Consider the following 26,769-nt stretch of genomic DNA (forward strand, 5'->3'; position numbering starts at 1 on the left):
ATTCCGGTATCTATAGATCTCCAAAATTACCGAACTCCCAATTAACTCCTCTTGTCGTTTTTCTCTGTCCTTGCCGGGCTAAACCCTAACCCTAGCTCCTCCCTCGCGCCATCCAGAAGGGGAGAGAGCGCCCCCCGCGGGAACCCTAACTGTGGGCATGGCGGCCGATTCGGTCGTCAACAACCTCTACGAGACGGCGTCGCAGCCCGACACGGGCGGCGACGCCTACACCTTCCTCGAGTTCAACACCCAGGGGGACGAGTACGACTACCCCGAGTTCCGAGAGCTCTCACAGCCCACCCGATCCCCAGCCTGGCCCCATCCGCCGGCGCCGGATGCCGTGCCGGACTCCCCCTCCGCCGATCGGCTGGCTCCCGAGGCCGGCGCGGGGTCGTCGGCTTCCGCCTCGTCGTCCAAGGGCAGGGGCGGGACCGGCAATCAGGCGGCGGCCGATGCCCTCGCGGCGGGGATGAGCGGGCTTAGCTTCGAGGAGACGGTGGAGGACGAGAATTACGAGTATGGGAAGGCGGATTTCTCAGAGCATGCGTGCCGGTATTGTGGGGTGCAGAATCCGGCATGTGTCGTGAGGTGCAACATCCCGTCGTGCCGGAAATGGTTCTGCAACTCGAGGGGAAATACATCGGGATCCCACATCGTCAATCACCTGGTGCGTGGTGAAAGATCCCTTGCCCTTCTGTATCTCTCTCTCTCTCTCTCGGATATTTCTTGCTATTGAAAACACATGAATTCTTGATTTCCTACAAAACTTAGCTGGTATCTTTTTTTTAACAATTCTTGATTTCTTCCTTTCTTTTCTCCTCTATCAATGTCATCTTATTGTAATTCTAATGTTAGAATGTATTTAAAATGCTAACATCTGTACGTCCAAGTTGTGATACTTTGTTTGGATTTGTAATTAGTATGGTCTAAAACCAGATGAAGGAGAAAGGGTTAGTTTCTGTTTCATTTTTTTAGAAAGTTCTTCTTTTATTCTAGTTGATTTGTGAGTTAAACTTTGAAAGGAACAATGCATAATCGGCAGTAATTTTATGATCTGTTGAATCTTAAAGTAGTCAGTCTGCCATTATCCGGTGCTTGTTGCGACATCTAGTTGGAACAAGATAACTGATATGGTCTGAAGGCCAGAGTTTCCTTGAACCAGTGGAGTTGTTATTATAATTGTGTTCAATTCAATCTTTGATAGGGACGTTTTCATAGTTTCCTGTTCTTTCTTGATGGTCAATGAACTCTTTTTAGTCTTGCATTGTTTTGTAGCTTTTGTGGAATTGTGAATAAAATTGATAATACTTGGGTTGTTTGAGAATTACCTGAGAAAGGCTATTATGATAGTGAAAGCCCTTTCTTGCAAGCCAGAAAATTAAGATGGACCGAATCAATGTTGATTGTGCATATATATGTAAAGAAACAAGAAATGATCCCAAAATGGTATTTGAAGACAAAAAAGTTTATAGAATCATTGGTCAAATACTGAATGGCTGAAACTAGACTGTTATTGATCAGCTTCCACTGAAATTGACTGAAATCCGAACCTAGTAGTTAGTTTTGGCATGGTCTCAGCTGATGCTAATCCATTTTAGCCAAAAACATAAACCTTGAATATTATTTAAAAAGTTAGATGTAATTATCATTGACACCAGAGATTTTGTTAAGATATTGTTCTCATTTGTCTTGTGCATATAGCATGAGATGAAACTTTTGAGAAAGAGGGTGCATGTGTGCATGGTGTGTTGGGGTGGGTTGGGTGGTGGGGTGCTTGAAGTGGTAGCTGGCAGAGATACTTTTATCCATCTTGTAGTGGTAGCTGTGTAAGAAATTTTGAAACAATCTTCCTTTTCTTATCCATTCATTAAAGATAACCAGTTCAAAGTTTCACGTGCACAGAATATCACCATTCTTATGTAACTCTATCTCTCACAACTCTCTGTTTCTCTTACTCTTGTGTTATTAAAATGCTTTTTGGTTGGATCGGGTGGGATTTGTAGGAAAAATGCTGGATTAAGTAGTAAAGAGAGAAGGGAAAGAATAACTCATGCTTACTTCCCTCATGAAATTTCTTTAATGCAGACATCTCATTTCTTCCCAATGGCTGTATCATAATATCCCTCAAAAAATTGAAGTTGATTATGTGGATAAATTATGTCTGTTAAATTGTCCAGAGCATATGTGTACTTGATATCCCTAGCACTTTTTTTGGGAAGATCTCTCTCTCTCTATATATACATATATATTGTTTGGTTAATAATATTAGTCATTAGATTTCACTTCACCTCTCTATGGAAGTATTTTTCACTTCAGTCTTCTGTAAGATGCTGAATGTTGTTTTGCAGTCCAGGTATGCACATTTAAGGTTGTTTTGAATTTAGGAAGCCTGTTATCAGAAGATAAGTTCTATCAGGTGTTTAAATTGAATGCTAGGAGCTCTTCCAGGAGAATTAACGTCATTTGTCATATTCATATGCTTATTTTTGGTCTGAGAATAGGAGACTGGAAACCTTATCTTTGCTTTGCAATTTAGGCTCATATAAATTAAGAGTATATCATAAAGCTATTCTCGACTTGGCAAAAGTTCAAGCAAGGAGAAAATAGGGGAAAATTTAGTATAGGGAACTGCACTCCTCTTTTGATTTATTTGGAAACAGATAATAATATTTAGAAGTGCTATACAAGCAAATTTGTCTCAATCATTTAGGCTTTTATCTTACTGAAGGATAGTAGTAGTCTTCTCATAACAGATTTCTATTCTTCTCTCCAGGTTCGAGCAAAACACAAGGAAGTTTGTCTCCACAAAGACAGCCCGTTAGGAGAAACAATTCTTGAATGCTATAACTGTGGCTGCCGCAATGTTTTCCTTCTTGGCTTTATCTCTGCGAAAACAGAGAGTGTTGTAGTGCTCTTGTGCAGAGAGCCTTGTTTGAGTGTCAATGCATTGAAAGACATGAATTGGGATCTCAGCCAATGGTGTCCACTCATTGACGATCGGTGTTTCCTTCCATGGCTTGTCAAGGTTTGCTAATCTTCATTTTCATCTTTTATGTGGGTATCACATTTCCCATAAGGTTCATAATTAATTGGGCTCTGTCTTCAGGTCCCTTCTGAGCAGGAACAGCTGAGAGCACGGCATATCAGTGCTCAGCAAATTAACAAAGTGGAAGAGCTGTGGAAGACAAACCCTGATGCTGCTCTAGAAGATCTTGAGAAGCCTGGAGTAGATGATGAGCCTCAGCCTGTAGCTTTGAAGTATGAAGACGCTTATCAGGTTCTGGATTCGACTTGTGCAAGTTTAACTTTGAAAATTTAAAACTGAAACTCTGTATGATGATAGTTTGTATCTGAATGTTTGTCTTAAAGCTTGTGTAAAGCTTTGATAGAATTGGTCTTCTTCAGTATTCTGTTTTGTCTCAGGAGGTTGATGATATTTTTTTGTTGTCCCCTCTTTCTTTTATCAGTATCAAAATGTCTTTGCACCACTCATCAAGCTTGAAGCTGATTATGATAAGGTATGCGTGCCATTTTTATGTTGCTATCCGAGGCATGGATCCAAATGTTGAATAGAAATCTATTGCATCTGGAAACTGTTTCTACTCTTACCAATTTATTATTATGGGCTATTATCATTGCTATGCATTGTCCTGAACTAAGTATTTAATCTTGTAATTAATTCTCTTGATTATGTTTTGTTGATGAACTCATTCTGTAGACGATGAAAGAGTCACAGAGTAAAGATAACGTGACAGTACGATGGGATATTGGCCTTAACAAGAAACGCGTTGCTTACTTCGTCTTCCCCAAGGTTGTTTTAAGTAATTCTTCTATTTATCTGGCATGTAGAAAATTTTGTTTTCATGTGATATTACTGCTTTATGTGTACGTACCTCTTGATTTTCAATCATTTTCTTTTAGCTGACATTTAGAGCAATATATAATCTTACAGGAAGACAATGAACTAAGGCTTGTCCCGGGAGATGAGTTGCGTTTGCGTTATTCAGGAGATGCAGCTCATCCTGCATGGCAGTCTGTGGGACATGTGGTATGGTTGTGAAGAAGATATAGAACGTATTTACAAGGATATGTTATCTAAGTTTGTGTATTCATTCTTTCAAGTTTTTATGGATATTGCTTGATTTTTTTTCTTGTTTTAGCCGCTTCATGTCACCCGATATTTACTATCTGTGCTCATATATTTGTAACAATGCCATCAGATCAAGCTAACTGCTCAGGAGGAGGTTGCACTTGAACTTCGTGCTAATCAGGTATGGCCATAAAATTAAATACATTAGTGTTCATTTTGACTTCTAGCTTTGTTTTACATGCTTGCCTTTTATGCTTATCAGGGAGTTCCTGTTGATGTGAACCACGGATTTAGTGTAGATTTTGTTTGGAAGAGTACCAGCTTTGATCGAATGCAAGGAGCAATGAAAACTTTTGCCGTGGATGAAACTAGTGCCAGTGGGTGAGTTTCTTGTCTGCTATTTAATAATTTCGATGAATAACTGTAATTTATATTTTTTTAATGTCATGTTTTCGTAAATGGTTCCATGTAAATGAAATGGCAACTGTGTCCACGAGCAGGAAAAACTTTTCTGCAAAGCTTGTGCCTACAAAATGCACTATGACTTGATGTTACAACATTTCATAATGCAGAATGACTAATGGTCCTGACATGTTTGGTCATGCCTTGGACTAAGCGTTACTGTCTCCATGTCTCCTAATAGGTGCAATTGGGCAATGCTGGGTCAAGGATTTGCAAATTCAATAGGGCCAACCTGGAAACCTGGCCTGAACAGTGTAATAGTTGGCCTGCAGGCTATCCCATTTGTGCCCTTATGTGGCCACCTTTTAGAACTATGTCGTATGCTAGTTGGATTATTGCAAGTTGAAGTGTGGCCACAGTAGTAGATTGTAGTTATTTGGTAACTGCATAGCTAGTTGTATATGCTAATTTCTTTCTCTGTACAGGTACATATACCATCACCTTTTAGGTCATGAAGTTGAACTTCAAATAGTTCGTAACACGCTACCCCGCCGCTTTGGTGCCCCTGGCTTACCAGAACTAAATGCATCCCAAGTATGTTTGTTTTTGACTTGATGTCTCTTTAGATTTCATAAAAATTGAAGAGATCTACGAATCAATTTGTTAAAGATTATTTTTTATGTCAAATTTATGCATGTCATTGTTGTATCTGCAGTATGTTCATGGAACATTTTCCTGAGAAATATATTTTTCATACCTGTGACTAATGTTCATTTTGAATTTCCCCCCTATGCAGGTTTTTGCTGTGAAAAGCGTCCTTCAGAAACCAATTAGTTTGATACAAGGCCCCCCTGGCACAGGGAAAACCGTCACATCTGCTGCAATTGTATACCACATGGCTAAACAAGGACAAGGGCAGGTAATTGATTTCATATGACTTGCAATGCTAATGTGACATTTTGAGATGGAGTGCATGCTCATCATATTTGATGTTTCGTTTAATTTCAGGTCCTGGTATGTGCTCCAAGTAATGTGGCTGTTGACCAACTGGCTGAGAAGATAAGTTCAACAGGATTGAAGGTTAAAATTCCTAACACATATTTACTAATTTATAATGCATCTCTTCTTCTACTCTTTGTTTTTGGCTGTGTTGTTTTCTTAATATATACTTATGTGAGTTTTCATATCATTTTTCCATGATTAAGAAATACACATTTGTTAATGGAATTGAAAATGATGATAATGCTAACATGTTGCCTTAAACAATGTATTTTAATTTTCATTTTGAATACTGCTATTTATTTTGCTTGTTCCATTCCATTCCTCTCTTTTATCTTTTGTCGAACTTGAAGACGATGGTGATGCTAGGATATCAACATAGCTAAAAAAAACATTTCTGAATATTAAGCTTGCGTTACATATCCATTTGATATTGTTTCTCATAGGATCATGATTTAGTAAGTTTTATTTTTCATGATTCCCAACAAAATTTGCATGTTATACAAATGCTTTTGTTCAAAATTGGTACAAATTGCTTTTTTGACTATTACTTTTGTCAGGAATGAACTGAGAATTCCTTTTTCTTTTGTATAATATTTATCTGTCAATTTTTTTTCATGCTCTCTGGGTACTTATAAACTTTCCCCTTTTCAAATGTGACCCTTGGCTTGTAACATTTACAGCCATCATTCAATATTTACAGTTCTATCTTATGTTGTATAAGATTAGTTCATCACAACCTATGTAAATTTAGGGGGTAAAATATTTTCGAATTTCTTGGTATTGGTGGCATTACCAGTAAGTTGTTATTTTTGTGGTAACGTTTATTTTCCTTTGACATTATGCAATAGGTGGTTAGGCTTTGTGCCAAATCAAGAGAAGCTGTTATGTCTCCTGTTGAGCATCTGACACTTCACTATCAGGTAAATTAGTTTGTATTTCTTTTTAAATAACTTTCACAAGGGGTTTGCAGGTAATATCGCTGATATTCTCTTCATATTGCAGGTTCGACATCTTGATACATCTGAAAAGAGTGAACTTCATAAGCTCCAACTGCTAAAGGATGAACAAGGTATTCCTTATTATTCACTGGAACGGAATCCCCTGTTGTCTTTTAGTTTGTCATTCTGTAGAATGTACTTGCAAAGTATTCCTTGTTATTCTTATAATGGAATGGAATCCCCTGTTGTCTTATCATCTTTCATTTCATCTTTTTCAAAAAGCTGCAATGAAAGGCATTCTCCAGCCATGGAATGGGTAGTTTCTTGGTGCCTTGTTTCAGAACATCAGGCGACCTGAGGATGCGGTTTTGAAATCTCAAGTTGGGCTATAACTATCTTGGACTTCTGACAAAATGACTGCCCCTTAACAAACCAAACCCTAGATAAAGCTTTTCTTCAAGAATCAATCTTTGCAGAAAGTCTCGTGTTAAGTGGCTAAAAGAGGTTGTCCTTCCCATCTAACCTTCCTCCTCTTAAACTAAGAGATCTTCTTGTTCTCCGGTTTATATTGGATTCCTAGAACCCTTGATGCTCGAATGAGTTTTATTTTGCGGTGCTATACTGAGGACAGAACCTGTTGGACCAAAAAGACCGATCTCTATGGCATCTCTTTTTTTCATTTTCTAACTGTTTCAGTTGTTTTTTAAGCACCTTTACCATTAACTTTTTCCATGCTTTTTCCTTGACTCCCTATTTTTTATTTTTGCTGGAAGCTCATTCTAGAGCATTTGTTGCCATTACGATCTTCTCGAAATGCCTTTCAGTAAAAAGAAGAGCACATTTTTAAATTTCCAATTCTCAAAGCATGGGATTATCTTGTACTGCCATGTGTTAATTTATAATAGGGGCAGCAGTATTCATGCCAGGATTAAATTATCTTACCTATGATGAGGAAGTGGGAAATGAAGTTATTTTGTGCCTTTACAGGTGAATTGTCGAGCAGTGATGAGAAAAAGTTTAAGGCATTGAAAAGGGCCACTGAGAGGGAGATATTACAGAATGCTGATGTCATTTGTTGCACCTGCGTTGGTGCTGGAGATCCTCGACTGGCAAATTTCCGATTCCGCCAGGTGGATTATGTTATGCTGAAATATTCAAGTTTCATGTCACAAATGATATAGAATTGTATGATAACCTGATACTGATTTCATTTTCAGGTTCTTATTGATGAGTCTACCCAAGCAACAGAACCTGAGTGTCTTATTCCCTTAGTTCTCGGGGTCAAACAGGTAGGTGATGATAGTAATTAATATTAGGATGCATTAATCTTCATAGACTTGTTTTCTGAACTGTTTTCAATATTTGAATTAGGTTGTTCTTGTCGGAGATCATTGTCAGCTTGGTCCGGTGATAATGTGTAAAAAGGCAGCTCGTGCTGGGTTAGCGCAGTCTCTTTTTGAGCGCCTTGTACTTCTTGGACTTAAACCATTCAGACTGCAGGTGAAACCTCTGTTCTTTATTTTAGGTTTTTTTGCACTTCAGGGAAGTGACTGCTGTTTCGCTGTTTAAGTGGGCATTGTCTTCTTTGATTAGGCCTGTGCATATCCAGTTCTATTTGTCATGAGTCATGACTCTATTTGTCATGACTCTTGACCACTGTTTCTGCCATGTGTTTGATATTGAGGTGCGAACAACAGAATCATTGAACAAGAAGATTTCTGGACCGATGAAGATTTTATAAAAGCATGGACAAAACCACTAGCAAAGACCTTTACATTTTTTGAACCTTTGACTTTTACTAGTAAAATTCTCAACTAATACTGGAAAGAAATTAGTTTTTTTCCCTTCCGAAAAATGCTGTAGTCATTTTTTGATATATCCCTTTTTCTTATCAAATCTTATAGAGTCTTTGTCTACTTGGTATATTAGATGGATTTTTAAGTTATGATGAGAAGCATGTAGTGTTTTTTCTGACTTTTTTGAAACAAGAGTTAAACCTATTTTTGCCCCAAAAGCCAGGCTGCTCCAAAAATACATATTATTCTTGCTTGCTGCCATTTTCCTTGTATGCTGCTGCCAAGGTCTATTCTTTGATGGGTGTTGGACTATATTTCAGGTTGTATCCCTGATCTGCTGTAGCGGGTTAGAACTGGAAACTTATTTTTGGTTACAACTGCATAATGTACTTTTTATCTTTATTTGTGAATTATGGTGTAACAGAACTGAATAATGTTACAGACCTACTATCAACTTTTGAACATCTGTTTCAATCAAATTAACTACTTAATTAACAAAATACCAACATGCTATATTTTAAATATTCAAAAATCGCTAAAGAACACTAGAAATATGTAAAATTCTTATGCATCTCTATCTCATATGGGACCCCTAATTTGGTTCTGTTAAAAGTGGTCCCATGCTGAATGCTTTCTGTACTCTGTTCCCATGTCTCATAGTTCTGCAATTCTTGTACTTTTAAACCAAAATGTCCATGTAGCATCTTTAAGGCAGAGCAGGCCCTTTTTCTTTTTCTGAGTAGAACAAACTTCTCCTCAAAGTCTTTCTGTTGCCCCTTTAATAAAATGTTGGGATTATAATTAGGTGGTACTAGATGCAAGGTGGAGCATGAACATGGAATGTTTTAGCAGTTTCTGCTTCCACGCTGACTGCTCATTTCCTTTATTTATTTGTCAGCTGATACTAAGTGTTGGGAAGAAATTGTTTACAAGGCTCCATTGCAGCTTCTTGCTGTGAGATAAAGCTTTTATTCTGGCAATACTTTAATAGTGAGAAATCTTATTGCTTTTGGATCCTTGTGCTGTTTATTTGTCTAAAAATCAAACAAGCTTCAAGTAATTTATTATTGTGCGGGAAGTTTTGTTGTCTATTATGCCTGCCAATTCCAGAGTAGACACATGTCTATGCTATGGTTATATAGTAGCTTTCTTATGTTATAAAGGCAGTAAGAATGATTTTGTTTGACCTGCTTTACATTTGCATATTTGAATGCATGCATGCATTCATGCATATGTACATACATTAGATGCTGTTATAATCTCCATCATAATGGTCTTAATTAAGGATCTATTTTTTTTTTCTTTTGTTGTTTACATCACCATGTCAACTCAGCATGTGCCATGGTTTAATTTTAAAATAGGTTTTTGTCGCCCAAGTTTCTGTCTCTTCATTAGAAATGTTGTTATTATTCATGATGGGTCAGGTGAATGCCTATTGTTTTGAATGTCCTTGTTGAAATTGTTCTTGATATGCATTCTTGTGGACCATTCTTAATTTCTTGTATTCCTTTTAAATTTCATCCCGAACATCTTTATCACTTTGCCTATTTTAATTCATACCGGGCATTCCTAAGAATGAAGTAGCAGACTTCACATGACACCGAAGAGATCAGAAATTGAGAGAAAAGAATTATCTAATTAAGCAGATGCTGAAGAATATTCTAAGACTTATTTTTTGAATTCCCTAGTATGCTCGTGGCGAGATGCACTCTTTGCAATTCTTTCCGCTGTTATTTGATGTAAATTAGTTTTCTATTCACTTGATCAGACCACTGCTTGCGGTCATATGTTTCTTGTTGTTCGACTCGGAGATTATTTATCGACTCCTAAGCTTGTTTGAATTTGCAGGTCCAATATCGGATGCATCCTTCCCTCTCAGAATTTCCTTCTAATAGCTTCTATGAGGGCACCCTTCAAAATGGAGTGACAATAAATGAAAGGCAATCATCTGGCATTGATTTTCCTTGGCCGGTCCCCAATCGTCCTATGTTCTTTTATGTCCAGGTATCTGATATCTTTGTTCCTAACGTCTTTGTTATCCATTTGTGCACTTTCAGCAATTTATGTTATGGAGGGTCTAGATTGGAAATTGCTAAAACTGCATCTTCTTTTCTAGATGGGACAAGAGGAGATAAGTGCAAGTGGAACATCTTACCTAAATAGAACCGAGGCTGCAAATGTTGAAAAAATTGTTACAACATTTTTGAGAAGTGGTGTCATTCCTAGTCAGGTGGTCAAGCTTCTCTGATACCTTTATACATAAATTTTACTATATCCTTGCCTTTATTGTTGATACTCATCTTCTTTGGAATCATGCAGATCGGTGTTATAACGCCATATGAAGGGCAAAGGGCGTATATCGTTAATTACATGTCAAGGAATGGTGCTCTTAGGCAACAGCTCTATAAGGAAATTGAGGTTAACATCAATCTTCACTGTGTTAGTTGCCCTTTAGATTGTTTTACTTCAACATGTATGTTCCTTGCAGGTTGCCAGTGTGGACTCCTTCCAGGGTAGAGAAAAAGATTACATTATTTTATCTTGCGTACGGAGCAATGAACATCAGGTTGATTTTTTTTCCTTAATTGTAATCTTTTTAGTGGATTCTTCAGGTATTATCTTATTTATTAGTTAATGGATCTGAAGGATTTGACCCTATTCTTGGACCATTCATTTGATTTGATAATTTACATAATTTGGTGCAATGGCCTTAACATGAACTGTAATCATAGTTTGGTCTTAAATCAGACATGCAATGAATGAGGAGGAATTTTCTACTCTGAAGTTTATGTACAGTGGATACTTGGAGCTTCTTGATTGATTTAGGCTATTAATTTATCAATCTCCATTTCATGAAGAAAATGCTTCAGAAAGGTTTTTTGTTCAGTTGATTCTGTCCATTGCTAATTGCACTTGATGCCATTGGATGACATTAGAGTAATGCTTGTCATAATAAGTTAATTATATGTTAATCTACTTAGTCATTTATCAAATATAATCTGCATTTAGATAATTTAGTTGGACATGTATGAGTAGGAGGCTACCTATAAGTTACAGTCTTTCCTAGCACATCTCTACTGAAGAAAGTAAAATCTCACTGGCTTGTTTGGGCCGAGCTTTCTTAAGAGCCGAAATTTTGAGCTGCTTTGGTAATTGCAAGGATATGTTGAATTTAAATCTCTTTTAACTAAGAAAATAAAATATGAGCACTGAAGGTGATCGATAATGCATCCATTTGCTGTACTTTGGTGAATCAGAAATTGCGTGTATCTACCTTTTATGGCAATTAATCGTTGGGTGACTTTTAAGGTACATTATTATATTTGAAGTATTTTTTATATTGAGATAATTGAATCAGACCTATTTGAATTGGAGCCTAGTTAATAAGCTATATGCTTTCCCTAATGTATCTACATTGCGTGATTTTTTTAATTCATCTAGTTTGTATCCCAAAAAGCTTCCAAACAGGCTAATTCTTGAGATAGTTTGGTGAGTGCAAGGATATAACAAGTTCACAGGCTTTTGACCAGGAAAACAAAATAGGTGATTGTCAGCCATTAGTTTGTCTTGTTGAATATGAGTTTGCACTTTGTCTAGCTTGTGTATTTGTGGAATGTATATTTTTCATACAAAAATATGGAAAATGTAGCTTGATGGTATTTGATACATTTCAATTAATGCAATTTTGCATGTTAGAAGTTAGAACTCAAACACATGTGAGCTTGCATGTGTTTGATATATGCCTTCTAGAGTTGAAAGAGAGAATCTGGTTTTCGAGGAGAGAGAAAAGGAATGCCTACTTACCAGGTACATCTTGTTCACAAATAGCTAGCATTTTTATAGTGGGTCTGTATATCAAGGTCTGAAAAGTTGATGAGGATAGGGAGTGGTGCGTAGTTGGAGTTGGATGCAGGGGGAACAAACAGGACCTGGAGTAGGGGTATGTCATATAAAAATTCTTAGCAGTCTGATGCCAGATTACCTATGCATTCATTGTGGAAAGAGTGACATATTTTGCTTCATCTATAGTTGACTTCAAGATTTGTACCAATATCTCAAAAGGCTTGAAAAGTTGAATGTTAAGATGTTGTGGAAGACCTTATATCATGGTTGGGAGGCCCAAATTGCTTTGAGAGATCTTGATAGTTGATTAGAATCTCAACATCGAACTTGTTTGTTTTTTTTACTTTTGTGATGATAGATGCCTTAACTTGGAGTTGGCATATTCTCAGTTAACATATCCAAAAACTATTAAAGTAATAAAAAAGAAAAAGGATCTTTAAATATGCCATTGTGCACCCAGATTTGAGTAGGAGCCAGACATCATCAAATATGTGAAAATAAATGGCTCTTTGTTCCAAATGGGAAAAACCACATTTAGTATGTGCCCTGCTGGATATCTCTTTTCCCTTACTACTGTCCAATTCTCCCTTTGTGGTTCCCTTCTTATAATTTTGCAGTTACGTCAAATCTTCTACAGTGTCTCATTAACCATCGTGTATAAAGTGCACATAAAGAATGATGAACTTTGAACATTAGGTTCACAACTTCAGGCCTTTGTGTAATAGCTAGAAAGTATTCAGATGAGCATAAATCACTTTTCTATAACACATTATATTATATTTTAGCATAAACTCTTCATATAGGTATCAAACTCTAACTTACTGTAACATTTGCATTGAAGAACATCTTGTGTGCGGTCACCAGTATTCTTTGGGACTCCTGGTTTCTAAGGCATATTGCCGGGCTGTATCTACAATATATTTGGATAAGAATGTAATTATTGATGGCTTGCAATATGCCTACATCATGCCTATGGTTAACACTTTCAACAATTCCAGCTAATAGGCTGGTAAAACATTTCTTGCACTGCCATATTTGAAATTTGCTCCAGATTGTAGCAACCTTGATAGGCTCTTGAAGATCAATAAGGTTATGCTGGTTGAAATCCCAAGATTAGTACTTGTCTTGCAGAGTTTGCAGTTAATGCTGTAGAACTTTTAGGATCAAGGAGGGACTCTGGATTTCTTGAATTTCATATCATCGGCTTTTCAATTTTACTAAAAAATCGTTTCTGTTTGGATAACTATATTTGCTATGGGTATGGCTGCTAGTTTATGTAATGTTAACATTTGAGATTGTTGGTGTTTGCTCCTTGTTTGTATTTTTTTCAGGGTATTGGATTTCTTAATGATCCTCGCAGATTGAATGTTGCACTAACTCGAGCTCGTTATGGCATTGTTATTTTGGGGAATCCGAAAGTCCTTAGCAAACAACCATTATGGAATAGCTTATTGACACATTACAAGGTACCTGTTCTCATATCCGTTTAGCTATATAATTATTACACAACCAGGAATATAGGCAAAAGAATAAAATATTTGATTGTGCTATTTATTTTTAAGATGCTTAGTTATGCCCAATTTGTTTATTCTTTTGCTGAAGGTTGCATATGCATGTCAAGCATATGTTTTAGGCTTGCATGACTGCCAATCTTGTGTTGAGTCATGACTTGCATCCTCCAAATGGATTGATTTTATATGAGCTAGCGATTACATGTTATATTATGAGCTTCATATGTCTATGCATTTTTTTAATACAGCATATTTGAATTTTAGGACTAATCATTTTTCACAAGTTTGTTTCTTGTTGATTTTTAATTTCTTTAATAACAACAATTTCTTGAAATACTCTAAGTCTAAACATTGACTACATCATTTTCATGATGAGATGAAGGTTCATAAGATTAAGTCACAAAATTCATTATATGAACTTTTGATTCCCTTGAATGCAATGTATTCCGTCTCGGTACCGAGCCCTGTACCGGTGTTGCACTATCACCGTGTTGATACGGTACAGTATGGGGCTGGTACAACGTACCGAGTGTCGGTACACCTCTCGTACCGTATACCGGCACCGAACTGGTATAATACGATATGCTTCATACTGTCCAATTTCATCTTCCATACCGATACTGAACTGGTATGGTATAGTATGTCCTGTACTGTCCGGTTTGGTACGGTACGACATACCATGCATGAATGAAATAAAAATGATGGGTGTGTTCCTTGTTGCATGTGCTATGTGTTGCATGCCTCTTTAGGTGCCCATGCGAAGCATGCAAAGCCACACCATCCCTTCTTTAAATTTGTTTCTACAGTTTTGTTTTCTCTAAGTTGCCCAACCCCATTATTTTTCACTAATGCTTAGGTTGTGTCGAATGAACTAAATCCAGCATGATTATAATTGGTCAAGGAGATTAAGAGTGCTTGGAGATGGGGTGTCCAGCTTTTTTCTTATTAGTGCTGATAGAAGTTCATGCAGTTTGTTTTCTTGGTGGGCTTTTACATGAACTTCGTATAATATAGTAAATAGAACAAGCTTGGTCCCTTGTTTATCTGGGCAGAGAGATATTCTTCTATGATGAGGGAAATCTTGGGCTCCTAAATTCCTGTTATATAGGGTAATGAAAACCATCTTTTCAATGGAATCTATTATCTCTAAAAAAGCAGGTTTCTGAGTGCTTGGAGGCCAACCAAACCTGTCCAGTGGTTCTTTCCATCGCACTATTGAGGTGGTGACAACTACCAATTGTAATTTACTGGTGGATGGATTATTCGGGCATCTAAAGAGGCTGTAAGTTTATCTCTTGCACTATGTATCAATTTTCTAGGAGGTGAATTCTCAATCTCAAGAACTTCAAACTTGTTAGTCTATTATGTGATGTCTAGGAAATTATAAGGTTATGATTGAGAGGTTGATGGAGAACTTGACATCCTTTCTGAGAAAGTGGGAGTGGTTTCACATGAGGTAGATGAAATAATGTTAATTTTCTCATTGCCTGTCAATGCATAATGAAAGCAACATTAACTTGGAAGATGCCTCTGCTATCGCGAATTTGGTTCTTCTCTCAGTCTTCGGGGCCAACTTGGGATTTAAGCAAAATTGATTAATTGGAACAAACACTATTACCATTGGTAGTTTCTCAGTGCTGATCAATTGTTCTTGTTAAGATAATTGGAGGACTGATTGGGATTCACTGTTGGTAAGTACCAATGATGTTTGGTTAAAACCAGTATTATAAAGAAAGTTGAGAATTTGAGATCTTTTTGTCAATTGGTGTTTGAAACCTGTTGGTCAAAGTCTACCGTACCAAGCGAAACTTCTCAATACCACCCATACCGCCCGGTTTTGGATGGTTGGAGTGGGAACAAAGTGTTGAAAGCCTATCTTGGTATAGGTGCATACCATACCGACAGTACGATAATCAGTAATTTATTGGTACAGTTACCGGTACTGATTTTGCGGACCTTGCTATTGGTTATAGGAGCTAGCTATGCAGAAACAATTAAAATATGCTCTATATATACATTTTTGATTATATTTGGGTTGAAATTATTGTTATCTGCTTAGGTGAATTCATACATCTATGTTCATAAGCTAGGATATTTTAGCATAGATTTCTGTAGTTGATAATTTTTCCCGTGGTGAACTCATTCATCTCACTAAATGTGTTAAACTTGCTTTCCAGAGGAGGGAAGCTCTTTGGAAAATTACTTTTGGGATGATGTGGTTCAACTATAGAATTCCCCTTGAAGGTGGTTTGCCTTCAGAATTATTTATGAAGACCCCTACTTATGAAGACTTTATGGACCTAAAGAAATGTTTAGCATGTAATTGCACCTTTAGGCTTATATGAAACGGTTTGCTTGGGACACCTTTGTAATATTTGGAGGATTGATCTTTGTGGATGCTTTGTAAACTGGAGTCATGTATCCAAGGAAAAGGTTGGATCTTTCTGACGCGACCAAGAACACCCTCAGAGTGCATTAAGAAATTCAGTGGAAGTCAAAATTACGAATCTGAAAATATTGATGCAGACAATTTGGTGGCATATAGTTTGGCTGTCGTCTGAAGAAAATAATATTGACAATGCTTAACCTTTTTTATTCTGGTTGGGCTGTCTTTATTGGTCATTTCACTGTCTTTTGTTTCACTAGACAATAATTTAGCCACAGTGAAAATTACCTTTGGAGCAGTGTTATTCATTTCATGAATTTGGTGGAGGTTGAACTAAAATTAAATGTTTTAACATAAATCATGAAGGAAATGCACCAGTTAGATTATTTATATAAATTTCTTCATCACTATTTGTTAACTAAGTGCCTATCAAAATTAGTGATGATTGAAGGTGTTTTTTTTTGTGGGTCTTCTAAATGGATTTTTTGGGATGCTGCCGTTGCTTGCCGAAGCCTTTGATTCAGTGCCGCATGGATTCTCATATCCAACCTGAATTTTCCCAGTCAATATGTATCTGCAAGTTTGCTGTGCCAGAAACTTCAGATGCTTATCAAATTCATTGATTTTATGGTTTATGGATTGGTACAATTGGGACAACAGAGTTCTTGTGTGCACTTTATAAGATCTCCTGAAAACTCACTTTTCTATGTACTCATTACAAAATGCCACAGTAAAACTATAAAATAATCATTTGGGAACAATTTGGAACTCAGAAACTAAGAAGCACTTTTTTGATTGTATGCAGAGGATGGACTGTTTTAAGAAATAGTTTGCATTAATTATCTTATCTTACAATATAAAAGAATCCATAAAAATCATGAATACAATATTATTGATATTGTTCTTTATTCTACATGTCCTGACCTAATTTTGTTCCTCTTGTCGAATTGGATTCTTGGTTATGTGTGGTGAGCAAACTCTCATGCCCATATCCACACAGAATTTAACTACTAAGCACATGCAGGTGCAGCCGACTCTTTCTAATAATTTTATGTTCACAGGAGCATGAATGCCTCGTAGAAGGGCCTCTGAACAACTTGAAGCAAAGTATGATACAATTTCAAAAGCCCAAAAAGGTTTGTTGCCCACACCCAAAGGATGTCTTATGGCATTTTCTTGACTTTCAATGCTCTTTTCAATTAGATCTGTATAGTGACATGTTATTTCTTGCTGAACCAGCATTTGATTGGAAATAATGTCCTAATCGCTATTTTTTTGATGCCCAACAGATTTACAGTGACCGTAGACTTTTCCTTGGGGGTGGTCCAGGGATCATGCATTCTGATAACTTTGGGTCCATCAGTTCTTCAGGCCCTAATGCTGACAGGAGGGGTGGACGCGGTAAAGGTATGCTATTTAAACCTGTTGGATGAGTAGATATGCTTCATATCTGATCCGAATTTCATTCACCAGAGGCTGAGCATTTTCATTACATTGTCTCAAACTTTTGTGTCTCTCATGTCAAGTATGCTGCTTTTATGAATGTATGAACAGGCTTTATTATCTTGCTATTTTGCTCTCCTAATTCTTCGACTTTTATGCAAATAAGGTCACTCTTATATGCCATTTGGTCCGCAAAATGGTACTCATAAGCCTGGTGTGCACCCAGCGGGATATCCTCTATCTCGAATCCCTGTTCCACCTTTCCCTGGAGGCCCCCACTCTCAGCCATATGCAATTCCAACTCGTGGAGCTATTCATGGACCTATCGGAGCTGTTTCACAGGTCCCGCAACCTGGGAATAGGGGTTTTGGGACCGGTCGTGGTCATGCTGGTGGCCCTATTGGTGGCCACCTTGCACATCAGCAAACCTCCCAACAAGCTTTGGGTGGTATCGGTTCTGCTTTTAATTTCCCTGCCTTGGACAATCCAAACAGTCAGCCTTCTGCTGGGGGTCCATTATCCCAGACAGGACTAATGACACAGGTTTCCCACCTTCTTTCCACTATCCAACATTCCAGTCGTAGATATTTGATTGCATTTTGAATTTGTGCTTACTTTCCTCCAGGTACCGGTTCAAGGTCTCAGTCAAACTTTTCGTGAAGGATTTTCTATGGGTGGCATGTCTCAGGTAGATGTGCACACACAGATTAGGCTTCTCTTTATTCTGGTTCTTTGTTAGTGTTGCCAAATGTTGGACTTACCCTTGTTTATCAGGATTTTTTGGCGGATGACTTTAAAAGTCAAGGATCACATGTTGCATATAATGTTACGGATTTCTCTACACAGGTATGTAATTATTCTGCATTTTTCTTTCTTTGGATTTCTAAAGGTCCATTAATAAATTCAATGTGAAATTTGAATGATAACTTATCTTAATGGAGGACAGGTTCCACTGTAATTTCTTTTTGTTATTTATCTATATCGCATGCAAGTTGCATGTGAGGAACGATGTGGGTTGCCGTGCATCTATGTTGGGCTTTCATCAACCAAAGCAACTCCATTTTTTTCTTTGAAGATGTTTACCTGCCCCTTTCATTGTTACGCCCCAAATCCGGAGCGCGATAGACGCCGCACAGCTATATAGTGGACCATACAGGCATGCAAAGCTGCAGATCATATCAAAACAAAAATTATTTCTGAAAATTTACGTAATCAACATCTTATTCAAATAAATTTTGCAATATCTCCAAGGTGACACAAGTCAACAATTGCTAACTACTAACATAATCCAAATAAAATATTCTAACTAGACCGACTAAAACTCTAATGACTGAAAGTATCTTCGAAAGAACTAGCGCACTCCCCAAGTCCCGAGCAATCATGTATCCGAATATGAAAAACAGAGACATAATAATAAGCTACACTAGTCTAGTAAGCAATATAATACCATAAAGTGGGGTTAAAGCATGCCAAATAATTTAGTTAAAAACACAATATTGATTGGAAAATAAATCATTGCTCAAATAATGCATATTGCTTTTGAAATATACTATAGCTTTCACAAGAAATGCCATAACAGAAATCAGAAGTCAGAAATCAAACTATGGCCACGTAACGTAGTGGCATGGGTCAGAATGCACAAAGTGCCAAAACCACTATTTTTAGTCACCGGTGGCGCGGTGTCGAAACCAGTTTCTCACAGATTATAAATCGACAGGGCCAACGAATAATTCCCATTAGCAGGGCCAGAACAGATCATAGCTGTGCTGATAATACATATTTATATAACAGATTTTTCACATTTTTCAGATTTCGAAACATAACACAGTATATTTTAAAATAATTACAATTTTAACATCAACATGTTTGACCTATTTAACTAAGTATAAAACAGATATCATAATCAATATTTAATCAAATAATTATCATATTACCAAAAATTCGAAAAACATACTTTGAAGCAAGGATTGCCAAATCGGGTCGTATCGCCCGATCAGACCGGGTCGGTTCGTGCATGGAAAACAGTTTCGGTCCTTATGAGGTTAGAACCACAGGAATTTCGGCTGATACAAGAGCGAACTGGATGGTTTCGTACGGTTCGGCCAGGACTCTGTGCAAACCAGTCGGTTTGCACCAAGTTCGGTTAATTTTGCTACAGAAAACATCAAAAAACATCATCTAGCTTAAACCGGGATCATAGAAACATCAGAAAGCATAAAAAACATCAAGAAAACAACAAAAAAATCAAATTAGACTTAAATTCATAGAAAAATTTTGAAAAGAGAGAACTTCCAAAAAAATAAAAATACGGCGTGCGGGTGTGTGAACCAGACCAAGGATTGCCGAACCAAGCCAACCGGTTTGGTTTGGTTCAGTTTGAACCGGTCCGAGCGCCGACCGGTACGGCATCTGGTACCGGTTCGGCAATTTTTGCTTTGAAGCATTAGATTTCTTATCTCTTATCACTTCAAAATTCCACTTTAGTTAGATGGGTCAGGTGCACCTTTTTTACATCATGAATTTCATCATCATTCCATAAGTCATGCAAAGTTAAAATCAAACACTACTGGAGAACGACCTCATGCCCTCAAATTAGGTCAGTTGTGTGGCAGTGCTCGACTGCTTAGGTCGGTCCGAGCAAGAAAGTTTCAACAGGTCAAGTGAAGATCAAAAGTGGCCAAATTAGCTGAGGTTGAGGTAATGGGCCGTTCTACTGCTTGTATGCCGGGGCAGTCTAGGATCTCCAAATTGGGTCGACTTAGATCCGAGCAACAAGAATAAGAATAACAAGGCCTGCACGAGGATCCCTGAGCCTGTCTAGAGGGAGAAAAAGGGAGAGGAGAGAGAATCTCAGCTCGGGTTCTGTCAGGGATCTGAATTTTGTTCGTCATAGTAGCATAAACCATCACAACATCTGACCATGGGCCAGGAAGAGCAATTAGTAATTTTAGGGAAGAACAACAGATGCCATATATTTATAGGGATTTAATAAATAAATAAAAGAATGGGAAGAAAAACAAATAAAAACAAAGAAGAAGAAGAAGTTGCGAAGGAAGAGAGGGAAAGGGGGAAGAGAGGAATTGGCCGGGGAAGAAGGTCTGGCAGCGGCCAAGCCTTGGTGGTCGACGACCATCCATTGACAGTAGCCGGCACCCGTCGGCAGCTTTGGCGTCCGACGAGGAGGGAAGACCGAGAGCAGTCTCGATTTAGCCTGAAACAGAGGAAGGGAAAATAGGCTCGATTCGGCTAAGAATCGAAAAGCAGAGGGAAGGGAGCTTACCGGCGACGGAGGTGGTGGATCTCATCCGAAAGCGGCTCGGTCCGGTGGCTAGCGGCGGCGGAGTTCGAAACAGGGGAAGATCTCGGAACAGAGGTAACGGAGCGCTCAGACAAAACCAGAGGGGAAAGGGGGCTTAAGGCGGTACTCTGTCGGGGTGGCAAGCTGGGCACCGAAGAAGGAGGGAGGAGAGGGAAGAGAAGGCTCAGCGAAGCTCAAAGGTGGATCAATTGCGGAGGAAGAGGGGAATTTATAGGAAAAAAAATTCTAAAGAGATAAGCCTGGGGCCATTGCTCCGCCACGAGAATCACGACGGATAGACTCGATCGGAGTGGAGGCTAGGCTTATCCTAGCCTCCGACAGTGTTTGCGGTGGAGGACTCTTCCTCCTCCGCATGGTTGAACAGGGCTCTGCCCTGTTCTGGGAAGAGGGCCTTCCCTTGGTGTCGGGTCGGGCCAACAGGCGGCCCAGTGAGGCTAGGCCTCACATCCATACTCTTGTTTTGTCTTCTAATCATGTGAAATCACATTTTATAATGTCGAATGTCGAAGACATACATGTAAGAGAGGTTGCACCCTCCGACCGAGGCCCAACATGCCTCAAAACACAACATGCTGTGGTTTGACTCGCAATCTTTATTATGCGAGACCACAATCGTTTATAGACCTCTCTAACTCTTCAATACAAGACCATTGGTCACAGCAATTCTAGGGATGGGCTGCTCGTTCCCTGATTATTTAGATCACAATAATTTGTTTTAATTTTCTTTTCAAATTGGGCTTATAATAAGTCAGGTTCTCATTAATGTACATGTTATTGGATGTCTTTTCAGTGGGACTTAGAGGTTGCTCCCGCAACCCCCTACGCCAGCCATTATGTTGGTTACCATGTCCCTGAAAGTTGGAACCTTTAAGGACCTGTTTGGATATTTGGATGAAAATTACCAAAGAATTAAAAAAAATGTAGGATTAGAATGATGCTGGAAGGGAAAACCAAGAAAGTTTTGACCATGGTATCTTTTGGTATTTGTTGTTTGGCTAATTCTAGGAAAATGTGCCAGAAAAAGTTATCATAATCAAAATTAGTCGAACACTGGACTATAATCTAGCTTGACTTGAAATTGGCTACTTAACTAGTCTTTCAGGTTAAAGCTTTCATCGTAGCTTAAAAGGGAAATTAAAAAGGAATCACTATAGTATCCTGAGAAATAAAACATATCGTGACAAGGATCAACAAGACTTTCGGCTGTTGAGTCCTGGTATTGAATTCTTTAGCAACCATATAATATGGTTAAAATTCAATTATTTATGCAAGAATCTCTAGGTCCAGTCTTACCACTTCAATCTAGTTTTATCTTCAATTTCTTTCTTTCTTTAAAAATAATGACAGGGCATACAAAATTATGTTAACCTAAAGAAAGTTTAGAAATCTTGAATATTTGAAAACAAGTCCAACACAACTATATTGCAAGCTGGTGCATCAAGTTTTCCAAACAAGAGAACAGCTAGCATTCTTTGTTGTCGAAGGGAAGCAATGAAGTTGAAATAGGAAAGTATATTCTTATTTCGAGCAAAACTCTTATCTCAAGGGGGGAAAGCACTAAAAACTTGAGCACCGTTCCTTCCCTAACCCATATAGCAATCACATGCAGATACATTGAAGAAATGGCCATTCCCAAAGAAAAGCCAAAAGGAGGTATGATGACAGATATCTCGGCACGTGGACACATCCAGAATATAACCCTCTCTTCGTCGTCTTCCTTTCTTTCTTATCTTATTTCTTCTTTAATTATCCATAAAAAACTTGTTTCTTCTTTGTTTCCTTTTTCATCCCACTTTAATTCCAATTATTTTTCCTTTTTCAACCCACCTTAATTCCAAACATGTTTTTGCCCCCTTTTTTCCACTTTTGTGGGGTGGGGGATTGGTAGGCTCATGCCTGCAAATCAGAAGCCGAAGTACCCATTTGAGTAAAAGATGGAAAGATTAGAGGGCAGATGAGGTAAGGATGGGCTGAGGGAGCATGCTGCTTGGCTTCAACTGGGTGTTGTTTTGTTTTGAGAAATAGTGGGATGCACCTTGCTCGCCAAATGTGGGAAATAAAAATCCAAAATGAGTGGATTTTATTTTTCTTGAGGAATCTGTTTCTTTCAATAGTTTTTTGGATCTTTAAAATCTTATTGTAACAGACTTGATTATTCTATTTCTGTGAGGTTGATGACTTCCATGGAAATACCCCAATCCCATGGAGAACCATGGGAATTGCATCCAAGCACGCCCTAAATGAAAAAACTTCCTGAAAACCCATCTTGATTCTTTGAATTTTTATATTGATACGTGTTCTTTCTATTTTTTATATTTGGACATTGTTCTCAAATTTGCTGATGGATAATACTAGATAGCAGATAGCCACCTCGGAGTTCAATATCGGCTGATCACACCCTGCCCTGCCCTGTGTACCTCTCACTTATTTCATTTTCTTTATTTGAATATGGTCTAATAAGAGTTGCATGGGATTTGAGGAGAAGAAGAAGAAGAAGGGTGCAGGATTGTTCTGTATTTCGTTATCATACCAGATGTTACCATTATATTTTTCAGGCATTTCTCATTGTTGTCTTTCTTTTTAATGTTTTCCCAGGCCCATTGTCCTTTTTGCTTTTGGGCTGTTTTTCAACTACAACAAGCTTTTGTTTTCATTTCACAATTTTCCATGTTTTCTTAAAATATTTTGATTCCTAATCTGGCTTGAACATACTATCTGGCCTTAGTATTGTGCACTTGTACCATTATAATTTTGAAGAAGCAATATTTGAACCATGTCGGACAAGTAACATTGCTCATCCCAGAAAATTTCTTTAGGTGGGTGAGTGCTTTGGAAGGGTTACAGTTCATGATTTTCCTAGGCACAAACATGCTGGAGCATTATCTTTAGCAAATTTATGATATGAGACGTGATAAAAGGAGTATTATACATACCCATGATAGTAGTAATTGTACCTTAATGTTGATAGTTCCTAATCATGGCATGGATATTCCAGCAGGCATTCAGCTGGTTTGCAATGCATATGTTTTCAATTAACCTGGAAATAGTGTAGCCTGTGTGTTGTGTATTTTAGAAATTTGGCAACTTGATTATGAGTTTCAATTTTTTTGCCTTGGGTGCATCTAGCAACTTTAGGTATGTCAGATCATATGTATTTGCTGCTTGATAATTAATACTTTGTTACATGCCATATAGATGTTCTTAGTACGACTTGTGAATGGTGCTGATTTTGGGTATGCCTACTTTAGATATGTCAGATCATTTGTATTTTCTGCTTGATAATTAATACCTGTTATATGTCTTATAAGCGTTCTTGGTATGACTTGTCAACAATGCTGGTTGCCTCATTTTTGATTCTCTCAGTAGAATTATGCTGGAACTTAGTGCGTGACTTGCCCTATGTTTTTAATCTGCAATGCGCTTCAGTCATGTTTGCCTGTACTGTGAAACTTTACCTTCATGTTCTACATATCTGATAATTATTCTTATATATGTTTTTTTTTCAGAGAATTTAGATGCTTTTTGTTCCTAGCATTTTGCAAGTTTTAGTGGATGATTTTTTTTTTTTTTTTGAAGTGCATATATCATGATATGATATGCTTATCTAGGACTTTCTATCATGCTGTTTGAGATGTGTATTTTTTGCATAAGTATGCAATGTTTCAAAATTTTTAAAACTGACTGTACCACAATATGAACTCCCCATATGGTGGTGTTCTGAGGGTGTAGATTGTACCATACCACGGTATTTCAAACATAGGATGAACCATGAGTAGATATCAAGGCACATTGCAGTTTGTACATTACCGAGACATGACACTACAGTATTTCATTTCAAACCTTGATCTCTGGTGACAACTTAGATTTGAGTGGTACTTTCTTCTAGGAGTTTAGGGGTGTTTTTGGTGCAGCTTCTGCTTTTTAAATTACTGTTGACAACAAAAGAAGTTAGAAGCTAGTTTTTTTTAGCTTTTCCTAGAACTACTGTTGACTTTCTTGTAGCAAAACACTTACTTTCAACAGGACGTACTTTGGCTTTTAAAAGTTACAGAAAGGACTTTTTTAGAAAGCAACATAAAACAAACCGGCTGTGGAGTGCTCATATTTAAATGACTTTATTGTGCTTTTCCCAAATGTCTGTTTTGAACGTGATGTTTCAATCAAATGACCTTTTATTTTACTCCTCTAGAAAGCCCTTGCAGCATTTATGTTGCTTGGATTCTAGATCGTGCTTCAAGTGAAACAATTTTCTGCTGCATTGTACAGGCTTCTCAGAGTGGTTATGGTGTTGATTATGTTGCTCAAGGACAGGCTGGATTCCCAGGGAGTTACTTGAACCAGAATTCACAGCCAGGATATTCCCATTTGGGCACCGGAAATGATTTCATATCGCAGGTAGGTGGACTCCAAAATCACTCCTCTGTTCCTGCCCAATTAAATGAGCTCCTGAAAAGAGTCTTGTGTTTTTATCCTTCATTTCTTGGCTGAATCTTCATTAATGTTTTATCCAGGACTACATGCCTCATGGGTCGCAAGGTCTTTTAACCCAAGCAGGAATCAATGACCCTTCACAGGATGAGTCGTCTCAGAGCCATTTTAGCATGACTGGACCTGGTCCTCTTCAATCGCAGGTGCTCATTTCTGGAATTCTTAATTTGTTTTCTTTGTAAATTATGAAGTCCTAATTATTTGAGTTGTTCAGGGCCTGATGAATCCTCTCTATTCTCAACCCTTCGCTCATTACAACACTCAGCCTCAAAATTTGCAACCTCCACATCCGCAAAGTCAGAGCTCGCCCAACCAGAAACTTCATTACAATGGCTGAGCTACAGGGGGATGTTATTTGTGATGGGATAAGTTCTTTGCGTCCGGCAACATGGTTGTGCTGACACATGCCTCTGCAGTCTTGTGCATGACAAACTGCAGGTTGGAGGGGTTTGCTTCTCACAATTACATCATGGCACACTAGTTATAAGGTGATTTTGATGGTGGGCATGAAGTTTGAGATGGCAATTGCCACTAGCGTCGGGCACAGCCAGCGCTGACGAAAGGATTACCCCATTTTTTCTTCCTGAAGCTATGTTAGTTGTGTTAATAGAAGTTGCGATTTGGAGGAAGCATCTTGTGCCTAGATGGAAGGGGTCATGGCAGTTCTTTCTGCCTATGTTGCAAATGGTGGAAATTCTGCTGGTGAGCGTTCATTGTGCATACATATCTCTGGAATCCTTGGGTAGGTTTTGTTGAAGATGAGCTGTCGTCCACCTGCATGATTTCAGGAATATCTGCAGAAAAATAGTGTGCAGCATTGCTGAAAGTTGTTGATCCTTTCCGATCATTTGCATGCTTACATGTTGATTACATTTACATAACGAATTTCATGGATGGGTTGTTTTATAATATTTACAAAGAATTGTTGTAAAGGGTCTACTGCTCCAAACATCAAACAAGCTTTCCTAATCAGAATTGCAGATGAATGGGTGGTTTGCTTCGCATTTTTCTTGTGAATCTCACTCTCGTTGCTTGTTTTGTTATGCCTGCCAGATCTCATTATTGTGAAAAATACTAGTTTTCATAGATTTGTCAGATTTTTTGAACACATAAAGAGCTCCAAGCCTCGAACATAGACAATTTTAGTCGTTATCATTGCCAAGAAGACTGGTCAAACAGTGCGAATGTTTTTTTTTTTTTAGCTGAAACAGTGCGAATGTTTTCGTGAACTGCCAGATTATCCTTTTCTTTTTCGCATCTCCGATGGATTTTGATACATAAATAGGCTGGATATTATTCTTGATTGCTTTTTTTTTTGCTACATCGGATGATTTATACACCATGTATATAGATGCACCCAATAAAATCAGAAAACAAAATATCACGGAGCTCCCGAGGAAGCTTTCCATCCTCCGTCCATAGAGTACTATTAGCATGGTTAGCCATATACATAGCTATCCAATCTGTAGCTTTGTTGGCTTCTTTAAACACGTGCTTCGTCTGGACCATCCCTTTGTCCCTCATCATTATTCAGATATCGCGAATTAAAGA

General features: G+C 38.0%; 1 protein-coding gene across 1 annotated transcript; it reads left to right on the plus strand.

The window, feature by feature from the left end:
- LOC103703577 (regulator of nonsense transcripts 1 homolog) lies at positions 1–26,224 on the plus strand. Its single transcript, XM_008786484.4, has 29 exons — positions 1–667; positions 2,774–3,025; positions 3,107–3,277; positions 3,468–3,518; positions 3,719–3,811; positions 3,953–4,048; positions 4,221–4,271; positions 4,353–4,471; positions 4,978–5,086; positions 5,289–5,411; positions 5,501–5,572; positions 6,343–6,414; positions 6,497–6,563; positions 7,420–7,562; positions 7,650–7,721; positions 7,804–7,932; positions 10,077–10,232; positions 10,345–10,458; positions 10,548–10,646; positions 10,717–10,794; positions 13,403–13,537; positions 17,030–17,104; positions 17,258–17,375; positions 17,578–17,954; positions 18,037–18,099; positions 18,186–18,257; positions 24,997–25,125; positions 25,242–25,361; positions 25,433–26,224. The coding sequence occupies exons 1-29, from the start codon at positions 158–160 to the stop codon at positions 25,553–25,555; spliced, it is 3,789 nt and encodes a 1,262-aa protein (XP_008784706.2). The 5' UTR covers positions 1–157; the 3' UTR covers positions 25,556–26,224.
- The last annotated feature ends 545 nt before the right edge of the window (positions 26,225–26,769 follow it).

Source organism: Phoenix dactylifera, chromosome 2 (assembly GCF_009389715.1).
Source record: "Phoenix dactylifera cultivar Barhee BC4 chromosome 2, palm_55x_up_171113_PBpolish2nd_filt_p, whole genome shotgun sequence".
Classification (NCBI taxonomy): Eukaryota; Viridiplantae; Streptophyta; class Magnoliopsida; order Arecales; family Arecaceae; genus Phoenix; species Phoenix dactylifera.

Coding starts and splice junctions, on each gene's coding strand:
- LOC103703577 (XM_008786484.4), top strand. CDS start 158: ATGGCGGCCGATTCGGTCGTCAACAACCTCTACGAGACGGCGTCGCAG. Junction 5,087..5,288: donor CAGAACTAAATGCATCCCAA/GTATGTTTGTTT, acceptor CCCCCTATGCAG/GTTTTTGCTGTGAAAAGCGT. Junction 17,105..17,257: donor AATTTCAAAAGCCCAAAAAG/GTTTGTTGCCCA, acceptor GATGCCCAACAG/ATTTACAGTGACCGTAGACT.